The following is a 21052-nucleotide window of genomic DNA, read 5'->3' on the forward strand; positions in this document are numbered from 1 at the left end:
AGTTCTCATTGATATCCAGCGTTTACTTTGACAACTTCTCAAATTTGCCGATATTACGAAATGAAGGACAGTTGTGACGTGGCTACATATTTGGAGGTTTTTCAATCATTAGTCTAAATGATATGAAAAGTTAATAAATCTCACTCCCGTATTTTCATCAGAAACATAAAGGAAATAAGTTATAGGTCAAACAGAGGCCTAGAAAGCAGATCACCGATTACGAGTCCTACAGCATTCCCCGAACTTAGACCAAAAACCTTTTTTCATTATAAGAGTAAATGCAGGTAACTGTAAACAATAAGTCAAAATGAACAGTTGTAGGGTATGCAGGTACCAAGGGAACCCCAAGTCAGTTTATAAGCTATATAGAAGCCATCCTGTCCATACTTGTAACTGTGAGGAGTGAATTGCACAGGCTATATTTTCAAAGAGTTTGGAAAACAAGTCTGCTAACTTCCATTTAGTTCCTTAATCTGTGTGTTTACTGGAACAGTTTTTCCAAAATATTACCCCTTTTTGGAAAACATAAACTAAATCTCAACATTTCCTTGACATTGATACGAGTGTTATCCCACGACTCTGAGTAACGTATGAACAGAAACACTCGCGTGCTTTACGCGAGAAGAAAGGTTAGGAAGGTAAGAATCAATTCCTGCCTTTCCTGATGCAAAAAGTCTTCAGGACTCTGTTCACGATGCAGCAAAAGTGAGATTAAGTTTTCGCATAACAGATCCTATTCAAGAGACAGGATGATCATAATTCCGGTAGTTTTCTTTTTTTCTGTATAAGATATGATGGTTCCTCTCTCTTCCCTGCAAGTTCTTGACTAGATCAGTAGTACATGATAACTTATATTACGGATTGTCAAACAATAAACGTTTTCTAAAAACAACAACTAAAACAACATATCCACACGAGCGACCCCAAAGATTTCGATCTCATTCTATGTATGGTTAGCGATAGGCAAGATGGGGTTGTGCTTAAAGGACAAGTTCACCTTCAGAGACATGTGGATTGAGTGAATGCAGCAATGTTTATAGAACACATCAACAATAGTTTGAGGAAAATTGGACAACAATTTAAAAGTTATAAATTTTTGAAGTTTCTGCTTAGTCACTGCTTGATGACACAACTACCACAGCTTGTGATGTCACATGGGTACAACGATATAAAGAGAGTACAAGCAAAATTCAAGATATTTTCACTTTTCTCGCATAATAAAAGAACGCTTCAATTCCCTCTGTCAGAAGGCAAGGCGAATAACATCACCCTTAACATACGTCAGTGACAAGTCGAGTAAATGTGCACCTTTTTCAAAAAGTTAAATTTTGTGAAATTCTCTTTATATTTCCCTTATATCGTTGTACGCATGTGACATCATACACTCTGGTAGTCTTCTCATCCAGCAGTGACTGTGCATGATACCTTAAAAATTCATAACTTTTGAACGGATTGTCAAATTTTCCCCAAACTTTCACTGATGTGCTCTACACATATTGCTGCATTCACTCAATCCACATGTCTCTGAAGGTGGACTTGTCCTTTAAACAGTATCACGTGACATGACCTAATTCTTTTCATCATACATCACACATGATTATGGTATAAGACTGATAACAAATTACCTGCACTTTTATGTCGTCATAATAGAGCAGAAATCTGCTCGAGGTCACCAGGGAGGTATGATGAGATCTTTTCACCTCCCTGAAGCTACAGTCGCCACACGATTATACACAAATGAAATACATGTAGTTACTGTCAGCTGAGTTCGAATGGTATACCGGGATCTGTATACACGACTAACATTAGTTGCTATCATCAGTGCTTAGAAAAATGGCATTGGCAACCTTTTCATGATCATGATTTTTAATAGCATGAAGATCCACTGATTTATATCTTTTCTTTTCCTTTGCTTTTAACACAAAAATGGGAACGTAAAAAAAAGAGGCTTATAATGACAGATTGCATGAACGGCTGTTTGAAAGCATGCGTCGATAGCATTATCAAAATCTGTAATTATCATCAGTGATATTTTTGCAGCATGAACAGTCATAATCATGAATGTGTGACATTGCAGGTTGAGACCATGCTCACACAACATAACAGTATTTACATCACAAGATAGCAAAGTACTGAGCGGATTAATAGATATAGCGGAAATCGCCGAGTAATGTGAACCACCGAGAATTCGATCCATGATGGATGGCAAATCTAACCATCGGCTATACAGATGAGTCCTTGATCGATATTGCTACTCTTTAAATCACGATTTGAGACTCTGTTATAAAGTTCGCTCTTTCCCTCTGCTTCCGTTTTAATCTCTCTTCGTCTGATAAGGAAGGCAGAATTTGAGTTTTCTTTGCAATCAAGTCACCGGCTCCATGGTTGGCCACTTGTGACTTGATTCTCGGAGAGTCAACATCGTCCATTCCGTGCTTCATCTCGACGGCTAACTTTGCATCTACACTGGACAGTCGTTCTCCACTCTCCTCTCCACTATTCGTGCACAATGATGACGATGACGTGATTTGTGAATGGAGCACATAAGGCGCCACGGTATCGCTTGGGTCGTGACCGCTATTTGTCTCAGAGGTTGGGAGCATGAAACTCTTGAAGTTCTGAATGTCTGTAGGCGTCGAGACAGCAGAGTCGATCTGGTTGTCGGCAACGAGGTTGCCTGAAAGCCCCGTCACCGTGTAATCGCTGATGGGTGTTATCACCTGCAGATGCTGTTGGAGGTTCGCGTGAAGGATGTAGCCATCACCATCTTGAAGCGTCGTAGGGGTGCCATCATCGCGCTCGTCAGCATCGCTGTAGGAAAGCGAGTCTATAGCCGAGTCGGCCGCGTTGCTCGATCTCCTTTCCGAAATCTCCACGCGCTCGGCCGGAGCAAAGTCAAGTTCCTCGAAGTCGTCGACCACGGTCATGCCCTGTTCGAGCAGCGCCGCGATGAGGGGGCGCTCGCACGTGTATTCATGCAGTTGCTTCAGGCGCGAGTTTGTGGAGTGATCGGGGCTCCATGTCGGGAGATAATTGGGCGACACCACGCCGGGGGATGGAGCGTTGAAAACCTCCCTTTCTTGCCGAAGGCAAGGTTCATAAGACACCTGCCGGCCGTAGGCTGGTTTCTGTTCAGGACACGAGAGAAGATGGAGGATTGAAAGCGACATTCATTTCTTTTTTCATGGGTGGAGGTCAGAACACAGCATCCTCACCAACAGCTTAAAGTTATTACTTGGAATTAATCCCTGTTTGCTGAAATAGAAGACTCTTAAATCTTACATCAATTTTAGTTCTAATGCACCAGTTTCCTGACATATGTGCCAAATGATAATATTACGCATTCCCATATAGCAAGACTGGCTCCGACATCCCAAAACCTTGTTCAACCATCACAATAATATCAACGATAGCGCGTAAATAGCGCACAACATATTATGATATAACATGACGTAGTGCATATAATGTCCATATGCGCTCCAGTTAATGATTAATTGGGGGGGGGGAGAATAGTGACGAATTTTGTGATAAACGTGTGATGAACATAAAATAGATAATATTCCAAATATCATAAAGTTAAATTACCAGAATTTTGTTGTTGTCAAAGTTAAAGTTGTCCCTGAAGTGGGGTTTCAGCCATCGAACCTTAATGTACTTCCACTTGGCTACGAGAAGGATAATGACCACGATGACGGGTATGGCGACGACAGCGATAAGTAGGAACAGAGGATTGAACCGGTAACCTGTGAGGATTAGGATCACAAGAATGTTCATGGCATGAGTGGGGGCATTATAGGATTTTAAACATCACGGCCCGAATTTTATCTACGAACATATATAATTTAAAGACTAAAACAAAAAACACAAATAGGCGAACCTTGCACGTGCGCCCGTCAGCACGCTGGGTTAATAGCGATCTGTTGCGCGCATTTACACAGAATGACATTTGTATGAATCCATAGACTATATTTAAACAAACACTTCATTGCGACTCAAGTGATGATAAATTTTCACCTAATGACAAATTCAAGGACGTTGTAACGTTGTGTTGGTGGAGGTGTCATCGTCGTATTTCACTACCGCACAATAATGGCTTCCAAATCAAAACACATGCAAAAGGTCAATTCCTGTGCGTATTTACTACGCAAAGTCAAGTGCATAACATGATTCATATAACAAATTAGTCTTTATCATATGCATCACTTGTTAGTATAAGAGAGTGCACGTGAATGATTGCATTTGGTGAGGTCATCTATCAATCAAATCTATCATCTATCATTTTTTTTTCATGATCAAATTGGTATCTCAGTGTACGAAGCAATGTTCGTGAACTTGTTGGTCGAACTGGCAATGGCATTATTAGCCATAGAAGTGGAAGTTTTATCGAGTGGTGATAGTAGCAATGGTACTAATTAGTATTCACAGAGTCTCGTATATTCATTTTATTCTTCCTCAGATGATGGTCTGCTATAAAAGCCACGTAGTCCCTATCGTGTCCTTACCCGCGTCGGTGGAATACGTGAGCGCCATGCCACTAACGCTGTCCGCGTAGTTCTCGCGTAGCACGGAGCGGACCTGCGCGCGTGTCACTTGACCTCTGACATCAAGGGAGGTGGCCCCCGAGACCGACTGGCGGTGACTTGCCCCAACGCCATCTTCCCACGTGACGCTGTAACCGACGATGCAGTCGCGGTACCCGAGCGGTGGCCGCCAGGCGATTTCTGTGCGATCTCGGGACAGGATCGTGACAGTGATGCCGGTTGGCTGGGATCCGCGCACGTCTGCAACAGAGTAAATAAGAAACAGGGGGAAAAAAACTCAGTTGAGAGGAACTGGTAGCAGGGTATGCACTTCAGTCGCAGTTCTACTGGTCTCCCTACGTCCTTCCGGTGTGCTACTCACTAAGGACGTACAGCGTATATGTATGATAGTTTCATCCCTTAGACGTTGTCAACAAACACCGAAAGATGACGAAACGGTGGTCGACAGCGAGACGCGTCGACTTACCGACGATGTGTTTCTCAAGGTGCAGCGGGATGCTGTTCCGAGTCCCTCCCGCCGTGGTGTTGGCGAACACTATCACTTCGTAGTCTTCCCACCGGCTCAGCCCCGTCAGGTATGCCATGGATGCCGAGGCGTCGGCCACGACAGTCTGGCTGACTTGACGACTCTCCCACAGTACTGCGCGAACCTCGAACAATACCAGCTCACCGTTCCATTGCGTTTCGTCAGGTGCCTAAGGACCAGGCAGAAAATGATTAGATCCTACGATTAGCATCGTAGAAAACTCAAAGAACAAATTTCAGTTTCATCATTATGTATGATAATGAATTATCATTATTCTCTCATTGAATCAACTGCCTGAATGGTTCAATCTATGATTCATGTATCCCATATTATTTTTAAAGCAGCAACATAGATTGTAAGCTGGAAGTTCTCTGTCCAGAAATAGTTTCAAAAAGTTCAATTAATGCACATTCGATTATCAGTTCATGGCGTACAGAGTCTTTGTTTCGTACTGCTCTACCTTAAATGAACAGAAAACGCATATCTTGGCATTCGTGCATATCGTAACTCCCATTCTATTGAATCATATAATTAAAAGTTCTGATCTGCCCTAGTGAAAACCAATTCTTTTCTATAATATTTCCGTTGTAAATATCAACTTATCGATAAAGTGACATGACAAGTCAACATTTAACGGACTTTATGAATAAGAATTGACGATAATTTTTGACGAGTTTCATGACGAGCCCAAGAATTCTTAAAGCTTGTTTCCTTACCCTCCATGAGACAAAAACATCCCTGTGATCGGGCGACGCGCAGGATACACTAATGTTGGCAATCCGGAGGTTGCTTGGACCCTCGGAAGGAGCTGAATAAAAATGCACACCAATACACAACATAAACGGCGTTAATAAACCGTAATACGTTTTTGCTTAGCGTATTGCAGTAAACGTGACCCATCCATCGACTTTTCAGCATCCATATCGATTGTAAGTGACGAAAATAGGTAATTCTTGCACGGAATCTCATATTTTTAATGACGACACAGAATCGTTTTTATAAGTGAAGAGGGGATATGAAGGTTGATGGACAAATTTGTTTTGTTGCTGAAAATGAATACAGGCCAACTTGAGTATTACATCACTGACTGTCTTTTGAAAGCGACCTCTACGATCCATGGCAACGCATAAGAAAATTATTTGATGTTTTAAACCGTTGAGGCAAAAATCCGGGGCAGTCTTCAAACTTTGTATGACACTTCCTACCATTTATCCAATTAGATTCAAGTCAAATGTATATCGATTAATCAGACTTCTACAAATTACATACACACACAAGTACAACGCACAACGCACGGCTGTGACGCCCCTTTGAGAAAACTATCCTTGAAATTGAGGCGCACAGACAAAAAGAAAATGAAATGCATGACTCAGTTGAACACCAAATACTGGGATCTAGGAGGGTCATTTTGTGTACTTTAAATAGCGGAGAGTTTACACCCACCCCCCCCCCCCCCCCACACACACACACACCCATCCACCCCCGTGACTAGATAGGACGGAAGACAAGACATAAGTCGGTACGGAAACAAGGGCGGAAAAAGAGCAACATGATATGGATTATGAAAGGAGTAGTGATACAGTGTAAAGAGCAGGCAATCTAACACACTGATGATGCTGTCGAATAGAACGTAAATCCTAATCTTCTCAATCATGTGATTGCAGTTTTGTAATGTCGACTGCATTAGGAGCTCTTGAAGTGCAAAACAATATATTTCCATTGTTTCTGCGTTTTGGAAATTCTTATCACAAATATCATGACCGCTACCCTTATCAATTCAGAGTTAACGAGACCGATACACAAGATAATTATGTTCAATATAGGCCTAACACCTATTAATAAAGTGGATCAACCCCAGCCCCAACACCTTTTCGATTCAAAATTGCCTAGATAAATCGGGGGCGGGGATGGAATAAAATCCATGAAAAATAAATCACATCAACCACTCAAATGATTTTAAAGAATGTATTTCATTCGGAGGCTGGACACTCATTTTTAAATTAAGAGGGACTGCATTTGTTTCTGGATATAGACTCAGAAAACAGGTATTTTTTTTAATTGTGAAATCATAAACTTTCTCGCATGACTTCTGAGTGGAGTTTGAGCTGAGCACCCCCTCTTCCTGCAAAATTCAGGACGAAAGTGATACAAGTTTGATATTACGCAGTTATGAAATACGGAATACATTAAATCTTTAGTGTATTAAATAAACAATCAATCTTTTCAATGTTATCGTATAACACTTTCAATGTTATTTTGATAGCACATTTGTCTATGGCAATAAGCCAGTTCGAAGTTAGCTCTTGGGGACATTTGTACGAATTATCTTTCTTTTTTCTCAGTCGGTTAGGGGCACTGCACTCGTTTTCAGCGCATAAGCTTTACGTAACAATTTATGGGATTCATCAGTCCTGTTCAAACAAAGAATGAACTTGTGTAGACCAGATGGCCAGAATGATCCGTCAAATAACACTTGGAAAAGCATCCATTTCATTACTTTGCACTGAATGTATTAGCAACCCCCTTCTATTGATATTGCCAAATACTAATTTTTCTGTCAGGTGGATGTGCTGGCAAGCACCATTTACAAGGTTTGTATGAATGATCGTTCCCATTACAAATGCTTATCTCAGTGAATTTATAAACCAACCCGCCTGTTGGTACAAATGATCTTTTTCTGCTCTGGCTTATTATTTGCAAGTGTACGACTGTTAACTGTAGAGGGCGCTAGTGATGCTCGGCATACAGCAGCTGCGATGTTGACACCACAGAACTAAAGGCCGTGTCACACCAGCCTTGCGTGCGACTTGCAAAGAACAATTTTGACTACCCGGAGGTCCCCGTAGATATCCGCACATGACAGTACCTAGCATGTATCTCAAAAGTAGTCGCCCGGAGGTGCGCACGCATATTTCTTTTTACCCGCAACCGTGTTTAGGCCCTGTCACACCTTTCCGGGCAAGCTACTCGGGCTTGTTACGTGTAGGGATTTTCTAGCATACCGGACATTCCTGAGGGCGGAAAAGGATTTGTGCGAGTCAACGCATGTGTCTTACTTGCTGGATGCGTTATACTTGCGAGTATACTGTGTGACCTTTGTACCAGTCGCGTGGGGGCTGACAACTTAGTGAAGGAATTCCTCTAATGTAATGGCTGAAATCTCACAGAATTTCATTATCTTGGCTGCATACGGGACTGCGAAGTACCTGCGTGGGAATTGCCTGGGAAGTACTGCCGCTAAGGGTCTCCTACTGGCGTTCTGCGTGGACCTCTACGGGCATTCCCGCGACTCACCCGGAAAAAGTTTTGGTCATGCTCAAAACGTGGCTGCGGTTAAATCGGACTTGCGTGAGCACCTCCGGGCAACTACGCGCTGGATACGGCCAGGTGCGGACCAACTGCGGAGAGCTCCTTGGAGTAAATTTGTTTCCCCGCAAGTCAAGCCGCAGAAGTTCCCCCGTACGGTATGACAAGGCATGAATGAAAATTGCAAACATTCTTGTTCGCCCGCTGAAAAATCTTCTACGTGCTGGAAACTACCTCCTCGCCACAAGCCCGCGTTATGGTGTTACACGGCCTTAAAGGGTTCTGTTGTTGACACGCTCACCTTTCTCGCGAGAAGCGACGTCGAGTGCCGTAGCATCTGTACTCCAGATCTCTGGCGGGTAAACGGCCGACTTCACGCTGATTCTGTACAGCGAGGCAGGGTGCAGGTCGTGCACAGTCTGTCTCGAGTTAAGATTGTCCACCACTTCATAATCCTGGAGTAAAGGAGTAGAAAAACACAGTTCTAACCACGATCAGAAAACTGACTAACATTACATCCCTTATCAACCCTCTGCGATCCACATCACATAATGACTCAGTGGCACACATGAGGTTAATGAAATCATGTTCACTGATTGGTCTAAACATAGCACCATACCACCAACCAGAACAATATATTGCTGTGGTGTTGATTTAAAATAAGATTTCAATGGGCAAAATGTGCGATTCGGTTACGATATTAAAAGTATATTACGCTATACCCAGAACATCGCCATAGAAATGAATTGATCACTGGTTTTCGTAGGAAGTAGCGTGTTAAGTGGTGCGCACCTTAAAAAAATAGTCCTATTCCTGCCACCGGGAAATCTAGATTTTTCTCAGTGCATGTTGGGCAGGTTTATACAGTATCACTTCCAACACCTGGGAATCAGACACACGGGCAATAAGCCAAAAGTAGTAACCAGTCTAGCACTTATAGGAAACTTATTGGTACAGACAAAATTGCAATCAGACCAACATGATCTTGAAGGAAAACTTCAGTATCTTTTATTCGTCAAAAATCTCGAATGACAATGGTATATCAGGCAAACAATAGAGTAGCTGGGTTTTGACGAAATGTCACTACGCAAACGAATTAATGGTATATGTGCATACTGAGCAAACAGCAAATGCCGAAACAGAGGTATTGCTCGAAACACATCCTAACTCCAACGAATAAAACGGGGAAAATGATTATTTTTACATCTGAAAGGATTTCCTTTTCCTTCTTCTTCAGGTGTCAAGAAGAAAAACATACAGGAAATATGATGCCTGGACGTGTTCTGAATGTTATGCATGGATACCCGGTTTCCAGTTAAAGCTCAAAGTGGGCCAAACATAGAACCAAGGCATGTCAAGGAAACAACGATAGCTATTGCTTCCTGTGTTGATTTGTACAGAATTGCGATTGCGCGGTACGGTCTATGACGGTGATTATATACGAGCCGCAGACATACTTTGATGGTTTTGTTCCTCCTGACGTCGACAACGACGACGCGGTACTTGTGGTTCACGAACTTCCTGAGGAGGCCCAGGTTCAGTCCAGGGTACCGGTGCGTCGTGGGATAGCCCAACCGGAAGGAGATGAACTCGCTCTCCTTCGTGAGGTCGGTGATCGACGGAGCGCTCAGAACAACTGGAGGAATTAAAGTCGATACGGAGGGAGTGAAAAGAGGGTGACATAATAACCATAGTTAACCAAAGTTGGTGATGGTGATGGTGATGGTGATGGTGATGGTGATGGTGATGGTGATGGTGATGGTGATGGTGATGGTGATGGTGATGGTGATGGTGATGGTGATGGTGATGGTGATGGTGATGGTGATGGTGATGGTGATGGTGATGGTGATGGTGATGGTGATGGTGATGGTGATGGTGATGGTGATGGTGATGGTGATGGTGATGGTGATGGTGATGGTGATGGTGATGGTGATGGTGATGGTGATGGTGATGGTGATGGTGATGGTGATGGTGATGGTGATGGTGATGGTGATGGGGGTGATGGTGGGTGATGGGGTGATGGAGTGATGGGGTGATGGTGATGGTGATGGTGACGGTGACGGTGACGGTGACGGTGACGGTGACGGTGACGGTGACGGTGATGGTGATGGTGATGGTGATGGTGATGGTGATGGTGATGGTGATGGTGATGGTGATGGTGATGGTGATGGTGATGGTGATGGTGACGGTGATGGTGATGATGATACTACGTCTTCCCTTATCAGTGGTAAATTTCACGGTGATTGTTCAGGAAAGCAATCGCAATTATCAAAATGATGATATAGGTTCATGAATGATAAATCTGATTAACTACATTTGCAATTGACCTGAAAGTTTTCACCCCCTTGCATCATTATACTAAGATGAGCTGTCCATCTTGAAGTGAAATTCATCAGTTCTGGTCGAAGATTCCTCTTCTCTTATTACCTTTATTCTGCCTTTGTTCTTGTATCATTGCCTTTTTTCCTTTTGTTTTTTTTTTTTCTCGATATAATAATTAGCGTTTCGGGAATGATGATAATGATGGTGATGATGATGATGATGATGATGACGATGACGATAATCATGATGATGATGATAATAATAATAATAATGATAATAATAATGATAACAATAATAATAACAGTAATGATAATATACTAACAATAATGATAATGATAACAATAATAACAATCACAACGATAATGACTATAATAATGATACTACATAGAAACAATAACATGAGAAGAATGATGAGAAGATGAGTCTGCAGGTACGATGACGAGTACGATAACGATTGCGACGCAGACTTGGATCATACTGACGACGTGAAAGGATTAACAAAGGAAACAAAGACTCGACACCAAGACTAAGGAAGACGGTGTCAGAATTTAATTAAGATGTCGGTCGTCGTTATGAAAGGACATTTACTTTACAATTCCTATCACAGCCCACAATGTTGTGCAAGGCACGCTTTGCTTTAGACGCTATAATCTATTTCGACAATTCGTGACACGCATACGCATATACACTGCATACATAGCAGCGACACCCAAAAATGTTCGCTATGCTCAAATGAAAGACTCTGAAATACAGTTACATGCATTACGAAAATGGCAATTCAGTTGCGAAGCTATGTGCATAACTTCACTTTCTTCATGCAGATAAAATCACATTTAAAGTTATTGCTATGACATCAGTATTAAACCCAAATCAATATAGACATGGCACGTTCTTTGGCATGCACCCACAATGAACAAATTAGAGTTATTCAAGAAAACGTGTGGCTGATTATGGGGAGTGTCGGTTCAATGAACACTTTAATCAAATCACATACAACCAGCATTGTTCTATTACATTCGCCTGGGTCAGTGTAAAGACGAGAAAGAGACGAACATCGGCTGACCTTGTTGTCACGTTAATTCAATGAATGACGTTTGTTGTTTTGTTTCGAGGTTTATATCAGTGCTTTACCGGTTTGGATGCCGCGTCATTCCGCTTTAATCACACGCCCACTGGCATCATTGTTTCAGATAATTGACGACTCAAATGGAGATCAATACCATGCTAGAATATTGATCTCATATCAGTGGTACCCAACACCACCGCCTTTAATGAGTCCGAGATTGGATGCGTCAGGGTACATTAGGTGACGATACATGACTTGCATAAGACATGTTAAACTGGCCTCGTTCGTTTCGCGTGTGCAGTCTCCTCTTCTGTGTAAACATGATGCAGTTTGTATGGATGTATGTGTTCTCTGAATCTATTACAACTTCTATTACAACTGTCAAACGTTTTTCTCCTTTTTCTCTCCCTTTGTCAAAAAAACAACAACAACACGACACTGTTTTATCACGCTACCACTTCTGTTGCTTGAATAGTTAAGACTTCAATTTTTTTATTGCTGCAAGCCACTACATGAGATATAATCATTTCAACTTCTTCTCGTCTGCTCGTAGATCATCAAAGTATCATTATCGAGTTGGATCATCTCTGCAATCTATGCAAGGATAGGGAAAAATCATAGGGCTAAACTTTATCTCTTGAAAATTTCACAGTCGCGTATTATCACAAATTAGTACTAATCAGTTGAAGTTTTGCGACAGTTAATCTATACTGACCTGATTTGGCATCAGAACGTGGCTTGGTTAGATTGTGAAATTGCCAGTGTGGCAAGAAGAGACGAAACACATCAACTTTTTGTATCTCGTTTTCACTACATGTATTAACGACGTCGTTAGGATCCCGCGGGATTTAAACGCTTATGTGAACTTCAAGCTGTATACCAGCCGTGACCCTATTTTATACATTTGATTTGTTTTTACCCTGTAGTCAAAATGATTCACCTCACGTCTTTTCTGGTTATTCTTTGTCTTTACTTTTTATTTTGTTTTGGGGTTGTTGTTGTTGTTGTTGTTGGTGGTGGTGGTGTTTTTTTTTCGTTTGTATTCTTTTTAAATTAGGGAAATCAACTGCCCTTTAACATACAAAAAACATATATATATCGTATATGTATATATATATATATATATATATAATAAAACATACCTCAATTCAGCGCATTTTATAACAAAACACAAATCAGCATACTATTACTAAATACAATCGCAAAACAAAACTTACTGTGTTGGTGCTGAGTGTGGTCTTGTAGTGTTGTCTGTGTGAGGATTGTGGTCGGGTGTATCTTATATGTATTTGTGTATATGGGGGGGGGGCGTTCCTGTACTAAGGCTCGTTCTCAATAATCAATCAAAAACTACCAATACTCAAAAATTTTCACCATCCAACAATACAAAAAAACTTCCAAATTACCATTACAATTTCTACATATTAATACACCTCTTGTAATACATACAAACATACATATCCGCATACATAATATAATTTATACACATGAATCTATTTATCCAAGTACTTACATACTTACAACCACGTTACTTTAACTACAGTTCAACTTTCCCAAAATACATATACCATTATTACATTACCTATTATATATCTACCTACATTTACATCAATCACTAATTCTATCTAACTAAAAATTATTCTAACCTTCTCAAACAATAACATATTTATCATATACTAACATTCAATTAATCTAACAAATATTATAATAATCTAAAAAATAACATATTTTTATACACTAACATTCAATTAATCTCCTCTCATCTATCTCTATATAATACACCCTCATACATCTATTCAATACTTTCCCATGATTCAAAAACAAAATATATATACAAACATACATACATACTTACATTTATTTCTACAATTACTCATACATATCTGACAATCAGTAAAAAAAAAGGAAAAAAGACATTAAGGTTCTATGTTAATTCCGTTTGGGTGGAGGGTTTTTAGCTTGTCAATCCAAAAGGATTCTCGGCGTAATGTTGTCGTGTGTGATTTGCTCTCGATAGCTTCGATGGCTGTAAGTTGTAGGTTGGATAATGAGTGTGAGGGTAGGTTGAAATGTTTGGTGTATGGGAGTGTTTTGTGATGTGGGTTGTGGTAGTTACGTATTTCTGATAGTGTATATATATATATATACATGTATACAAAATGGAAGAGGAGTAGGTGTAAGTTGACAAACGGAGGATCGAGGTAAGAAGAGAATGAGAGTTAGCAGCAGAGAGTCATAATTTCTCACCGGACTTGAGAGGGTCTCGCTGGAAGCGTTTCCCCTCGCAGATTGTGTCGCTGCCTTCGGCAGTGTAGTCGATCCGGAAGCGCTTGTTGCCCCGGAAGTCTTCGTCGGTTCTGAAGAGCGTTGCCACGCTGCAGCGACTTCCGGAGACATTGGCACACCCATCGACGACACCCCAATCTCGGACGACATCATGGGACGTGAACCTGGGAAGGAAATCATGCGAGTAAATGTGTGGACGGGTCCTTGGTTAGCTTGCTACCAAGAAATAGCGAGACAGTTAAATACATGGATATAGATAGGTAGTAGCTAGCTAGTTTATAGTAGCTTGCTATCTATCTAGCTAGATAGACAGACAAATATTGATAGAAGGATGAATGGATAGATAAATAGATAGATAGATAGATAGATAGATAGATAGATAGATAGATAGATAGATAGATGAATGATACAAGGATATATAGATAGACTATGCGAGAAGACAGGTTGCAAAGTAATCAAATAATGATGATTAAAATGAAATAAAATGCAATGTCATTAATTTTATGCAATATCATATCTTCGTAAAATCAGTTAACTATTTCGAAATCTTGACCATACGATCAGCTGACGATAGGAAAGCAGAGAAACAAGAAGACTGTCACGAAGGGTCATGAGATACTTAACAAGTGTGAAATGAGCTATTTAAAAGCAAATTATTGTTATTATCACACAAGAACGAGCGTTACTATTAAAAAGTGTTCCTAATACTTGAAAAAGATAATGTCACAGAAACGAAATGTGGGAAGGAAGTTGATGTCAGACGAGATATGAGGGACGCTGATCTCATGCGTGGTATCGTTTGATCGTATGGCTGAAGAATGAAATCATTGTAAACAGAACGACTTATTTTATCTGCTGTATCAAACCATCATCGTTATATCAGTGTTCGATGATGTTTAATCAACTGTATGATGATTATGATAATGTCCACTTCAGAAGGCATAATGGAATATAACCAAAAGTACATTCAAATCAGAACGAAACATAGAAATGAACAACAAAAGAAACAATTTCTTACTTTCTTGCGTAATAGACTGTGTAAAAAATAGCATGAGTTGAATTGCGACTTGTCGATGTATCCCACGACAGGCTGCAGTTGAAATCCAAACACGATAGGTCGCCCTCTACGTTTTCGCATGTTAAGGTCCATCCTGAATGTTAAACACAAACATGGATTATAATGGAGAGGATAGTTGTACCGTGGAGCTAAAGTAATTCCAAGAGTGTACTTTCTTATCAAAGATTAAGTATGATTATTATATGCATAAAAGTACCCAAAGATTATCAGTGAAAATACAAGCTACACGAACTTAAGCCAAGTCACACGTTCAAAATATGGATGCGTCCACAATCCTATTCACATTTAAGGGTATTGTCAATATACATGATACGAGTCTTTCATGATTTTTCTATCAAACCAGGAAAAAATTATCGCAGTGATTCAACATCTATACGCTCTTATAAGAATACAAAATGGAAGCAAAATCGTACGCTACTGGTTTGAAAGTGTCACTTAAGAGTACTTAACAGTTATGTCAGAAAAAAAGTTTTGTCATAGCAGAGCGTACGTTCCTTAATAACCGCTCTTGCTGTACGTGAACCAACTCAAAGCCTTTTGGTTTTGGGGAACGAATTAGCAGGTCAATTTGAGCTAATAACAATGAATATTTCTTTCATTAAACCTTATTAATACAGTGTGGCCCCATCGATTGACAATAACACACACACCCACACGTATAGATACGATAATACAGTACTACGGAGCAATGAGTTACACGCTCGAATACGTACGTCAACATGGCATCAATTTTCGAAAACAACCCTAGTTTATAGAACGGATCTCTGCCACGTTGCTCGTATAGGAGACTCAAAATACTTCACAAAGACATCGTTATATTACCTTTGTCTTCATTCGTGTTACAATTGTTATGATTGTCTTCTATTAAATATTCTCGTCAAAAACTTCAAGTTAAATGATTTCTTCTTCATAGCTCAGTGTAATTTCTCCGTCTGTCCTTTTTTTCTTCTCTTTTTTCTCTCTTTCTCGGTTTCTCTCTCTATATAACTATCAATCTATTTCTATTCTGTATGTCTATATATTCGTCTCTGTTTATCTATATCTCCGTATCGTTCTCTCTATATCTCACCACTCTCAATATGCCGCGCAGTGGTAAACACTTGAGTTATGCAGGACAGCTCTGACGTAGTGTGACCCAAAAGCGGTATATGAACGTGCATTCATTCTCATTTTTTTTTTCTTTTCTTTGCTGGCTGTTCCAACCAGTTGATTACAAGCACAGAGATCCCTGCGAACTCGTCTGTTTGTTTTTTTGTTTTTTTTTTTGTTTGTTTTTTTTGTTTGTTTTTTTTTTGGGGGGGGGGGATTTTTTTTTTGATGGTGATGAAGAGAGTGTACTAATGAGAGGTAAACGCAAACACATACACACACATACACACACACACACGCACACACACACACACACACACACTCAAAGGTAATAAACCCATATTGTAAAGGTGTGTTTATCCTACATAATCATACACTGGTTCACCTTTGACTTGAATTATTTTTCGACTTCAGTATACACAAACAACTTCTCGCGACGATGCGCACGAATAGTTTGAACACTTGTATGGATTTCGTCACACTGAGTGTATTTTAGTGTAAGGACTTTGTTTAGTTCTCTTTTCATAGACACGGGAGATGACCAGGTTATTATCATGGTAGCTTTTCGATAGGATAACTCAGCCATGAACTTGGCTCTTGAATGACCAAACACCCCCTCCCCCCCCCCCCCCCCGGCCTACTCCTCAGTGTTGCGATGGAGCGGAGTACTGTTATACCGTAGTCGTTTGATCTGCCAATTCACATGGGCTCTAGGTATGGTAGGAATTCGTATTCTTGCATGACTAGCCAGGTAGATCCATAAACAAATTAAGAGTGCTAGTTACGTGTGATTAAGTGCATACTAAACTCTTGAGGTCAACATTATCTGGATGGTGCGTACGACGTCAACAATTTGTCTGCATTGAGCGAGCTCAAAAAATTCACTCGTGACTAATGGTTTAGCACGGGGAGGGGGAGAGATTATTATGTCATACTGTAAATTTGGAACATTCGAAAGAAAATGACCCAAGATGAGATTACCGGAACATGCACCTGTATCTGCAATCAACTGAAGTTGACAAGGTGGAGAAAAGAAAGAAAAGGAAGCCCCCAGGGAGAAAATATTCAATTCTCCTGAAGGGTGCAGACTTGTGCAATGAATAATGGGTTGATGTATACAGAGCGCCAACTGGTGCTATGGTAATGGCTCAATGATGTACAGGCACACAATAAGAGCATTGTGCACTTTCATTACATTAAAGGGTTTATATAGTTTTGTTTGAGACCTAATTTCAGGTTTCTAACATTTTTAAGTGAAATAATGAGAAATCCTTTATGTAATATGAAAGAGCATGTAATTCCATGAGGAATTCAACGTTTATTTGATGAAAATTGGTTTTAAAATGGCTGAGATATCCAAAAACAGAGCGATTCTAATAAAGTGTGGGACCCACACTTTTTTACGATCGCTTTGTTTTACTTTGTTTTTGGATGTTTCAGTCATTCCAAACCCGATTTTTATCAACTAAACTTTGAATCCCTCTAAGAATGGTATGCTCTGTACGATTTCATAAGTGTTTTCTTGGTATCTCGCGAAAAGTTAAAAGCCCAATTCTCATCTCCACCAATACTGTACCATCATCATTTTCTTCAAAGCACTTGTAACTTGAATTTCACATTCACGTCAGATATGAATGATTGTCAATTTTGTAGGGGAAGACTGATAAGCACGGGGGTGGGAATTGTCCGCTTAAAAATATAGGCAAAGGAATGTGCTATTTACAGTTCAGCTTAGGGAAAAGCAGGAACGCATTAAAGGAACTACTAGTATGCAATGCAAATCCATGCTGACATGTGTTGATTCATGATACCCTCAACACCACTTGTGTAGCAAAATGATATATATATATATATATATATATATATATATATATATATACACTATATCATTTATCATATATTTGATGATAGAATTTCTACTATGTTTTTAGATCACTTGGATACGCCCCAGACCTTCAAAAACAAAATTCTGCCAGTGACATCATCTGTCAATCATTGCAAAAGTATTGATAATCATAATTAACACAAGACATTGGTATGGACCATTTAGTTCCCCTGTTATTAACTCCCCCCTGTTTCCGTATGACTGATATGATTAACCAAAGACATCATTGATGGAAGTTATGATCGGTCTTGGGGAAGGCACATTCAGATATCTTTTGTTAATCATAGTACTTCAGTAGCAACAATTGACAGATGTTAAGGTGTTGTGAATCAAGTTAGCATGCATAAACTGCATGGCATTACTTATTTCATAAGAAGACAGCACAATGCCTTATGTATTATCGTCGATGCTATCGAGCCGAATGGGACGTGCATGGTTTGAGAGTCTGTGGACTTACCGACGACCCAATGATTAGCCATTTACGCACGTCCTCATTTATACATTTTTGTATCTTCCAAACAGGCAAACAGTGTGATACCTGGGCGTTCTATTCAGCAATGGAACGTTGAAGAGCGCTTTGAGCACCGGGAAGCAGTACAAAAGTGACATCTAAAGAACTATTGTCATCGCCATACTTTGGAAAACCATCCAAACCATCGCGAATAGTAGGACAAGTTCGGGGTGCAGTTCTTTCTTTGAATAGTTTCCATTTATACTGCCAATTCGGATGTCTAACTTTTAATCCTACAGCATGTTCGTTTGTTGTTCTTGTTGGTTTTTTTTTTTCAAATTCAAATCCATAATCGCACGTCCTGCCACTAGTTAATCTTTAATCTTTCATCGACAGGTTTTCTGAACACTGTTCATTTATTCATTTGATTTATCCCTTCATTTACATTTCTCTTTCCATTCACTTGCACGCACACATTATTATTAATACATACTCACATACATACATTAATTATTGTGCGTGTATGGTTTGATCAAGCTCTGAAATGTGCCAAACAAGGGGTGTGGCAAGAAGAGAAAAAAAAGGATGTGGGGGGGGGGGGTATAGAAGGGAGAAGGAGGGAGGGGAGGAGCAAGAGGAAAGAGTTTAGGGCGTTTCCTTCCACTGCTTCATGTTCTACTTACACACCGAGCTTCGCAACTGGTCTCGATGTTGCTAATCACGGTCATCAGTGTCATTTCTGGCAACATCTGCAATCAACTGATTTAATTTCCGCACGATTCAGTAGCAAATTGTGTTATGGTATCAGATATTTGCAATATCAGATAATTTTCTTGTCACACAGTTATCATAATTTCTTGATAACAGAAGTTAGAATGCTGATTTATACATCACTTCAGAAAGTCTATGCTGAACCCCCCCCCCCCCCCCCTCTATCTATCGATTTATCTATGTCTATCTCTCTATATAAGCATTATCATGTACAGGGACTTCTATAGGTATAGATTTCATGTATGTATGTATGTATATATATATATATATATATATATATAGGCTATATATATACATATACATATATAACATCCGGCGATGGGACTTTGGCTGCATAAAAAAAAAGACCATTGGTTCTCTGTATCGTTGATTTCTTGAAGAAAGTTTGAGAGGTATTCTCTTGTGATAGAAAATCTTCATTGCTTAGATCGTTTCATTCCATGAATCCAATATAATCAAGAAGGATTGAGAAATCTGTCTTTCATGTACTGTATAGCTTCATTGTGGCCGGTATAATAAACTCTTTCAGCCTAAAATAGAGTGGAGCACGAAATGTTTGTATGTACGTTCGTCTGTAGGTTTTACTACATATAACCCTATGTATGTATGTGTGAATGCGTGTATGTACATGTATGTGTGTGTATGTACGTTGTACGTTCGTATAAACTTAAGTGAGCGTATATTATGTAGCGTATATGATATATGGTTGTAGCCTTGTGCGTATAAGAATTATTTTTACATTTTTAAGGAAACTTGACAATATTAGCATGTCTCAGAAGGAGACACGCCCAAACTCATATTATACATATCGTATAACCAAAGAAAAATAACCAGTCTCGCAGTTCCTCCTGTTCCTTGTAGCATATACAAGCACAGGATAGAAAAATTTTATAGTATAGACATCACAAAGGTGTACGTGATATGAGGGAGGTGCTCAAGACGGAGGAAGTCATCCGAGAATTTCTACGCTTCTCATGGCTTCAACATGTAGTATTTAGGTGCTTTGACAAAGAGCGCGTTCAGTAATCAGGACCAGCACTCTTACAGCGGAAGACCTCCCCTCCCCCTCCTCCCCCTACTGCAGATCCGTGCTGAGAACTGGAGCAGCGAATCCAAATGCATTGTAAAAATACACTCTTTCCAGCAAAAATTGAAAAAAAAAAAACCAAGCTGGAACGAGCCTTAGTGAAGTACTTTATTTCAAAGATCGAATATGCCAAATTATAAGGTAGAAAACCAGCAAGCGCAAACCAGGTTCGTTATGCAGAAATATCAATTTTTTAAGAAGTTGCATTTAAATTTGCGAATTGAGAGGAGTACAGAAATACATGCTGATAAGCTTGGATTCTTTCCTAAAATATTCTAAATAGATTCTAGCATTTCATTTAAAGCTTACTTCGAGATACAGCTTGTAATTCAATGAAATGTTATTTTTTCGTCATCAACCTCAATGTCGTGTTGGAGCTAGAGCGGCGCCGAACATGACTTCAAAGCGAAGAGGAATGTCAGGCATCCCAGTGTAATGCTTTCTAAAATCCAAACATATTGTGTTTGCATGGATTACGAAGAGTTAACACTCCGTCTCTAACACCTCCCTGGTGATATCACATCTTGCAGATTACAGGAGTACTGAAACCAAGACATACACGTGTATCCCTTGGCCGGAACGTAACACGTGACTGGACGTGTGGGCGTGTCTCCCCAGACTACAACTGTATAATAGAAACATCT

General features: G+C 40.0%; 1 protein-coding gene across 1 annotated transcript; it reads right to left on the reverse strand.

Annotated features, from left to right (window-relative positions):
• Positions 1–2258: 2258 nt before the first annotated feature.
• On the reverse strand, positions 2259–18578 carry LOC139721986 (uncharacterized). The gene is made up of 10 exons (XM_071633312.1): positions 18557–18578; positions 15066–15198; positions 14009–14211; positions 9831–10009; positions 8675–8828; positions 5784–5875; positions 5008–5236; positions 4503–4781; positions 3586–3743; positions 2259–3128 (listed from the first exon to the last, which is right to left on the reverse strand). The coding sequence occupies exons 1-10, from the start codon at positions 18576–18578 to the stop codon at positions 2259–2261; spliced, it is 2319 nt and encodes a 772-aa protein (XP_071489413.1).
• Between the last annotated feature and the right edge of the window lie 2474 nt (positions 18579–21052).

The sequence above is a fragment of the Diadema antillarum genome, unplaced genomic scaffold (genome assembly GCF_040938485.1).
Source record: "Diadema antillarum isolate AM-2024a unplaced genomic scaffold, OU_Dant_1.0 scf00000154, whole genome shotgun sequence".
NCBI lineage: Eukaryota > Metazoa > Echinodermata > Echinoidea > Diadematoida > Diadematidae > Diadema > Diadema antillarum.

Bases quoted from the DNA above. Each gene is read 5' to 3' on its own strand.
- LOC139721986 (XM_071633312.1), bottom strand. From the start codon at position 18,578: ATGGCTAATCATTGGGTCGTCG. The intron at 14,212-15,065 runs GTAAGAAATTGT...TTTCCTTCCCAG, and splicing joins ACAGTCTATTACGCAAGAAA to GTTCACGTCCCATGATGTCG. The intron at 3,129-3,585 runs GTAATTTAACTT...TGTCCTGAACAG, and splicing joins TTGACAACAACAAAATTCTG to AAACCAGCCTACGGCCGGCA.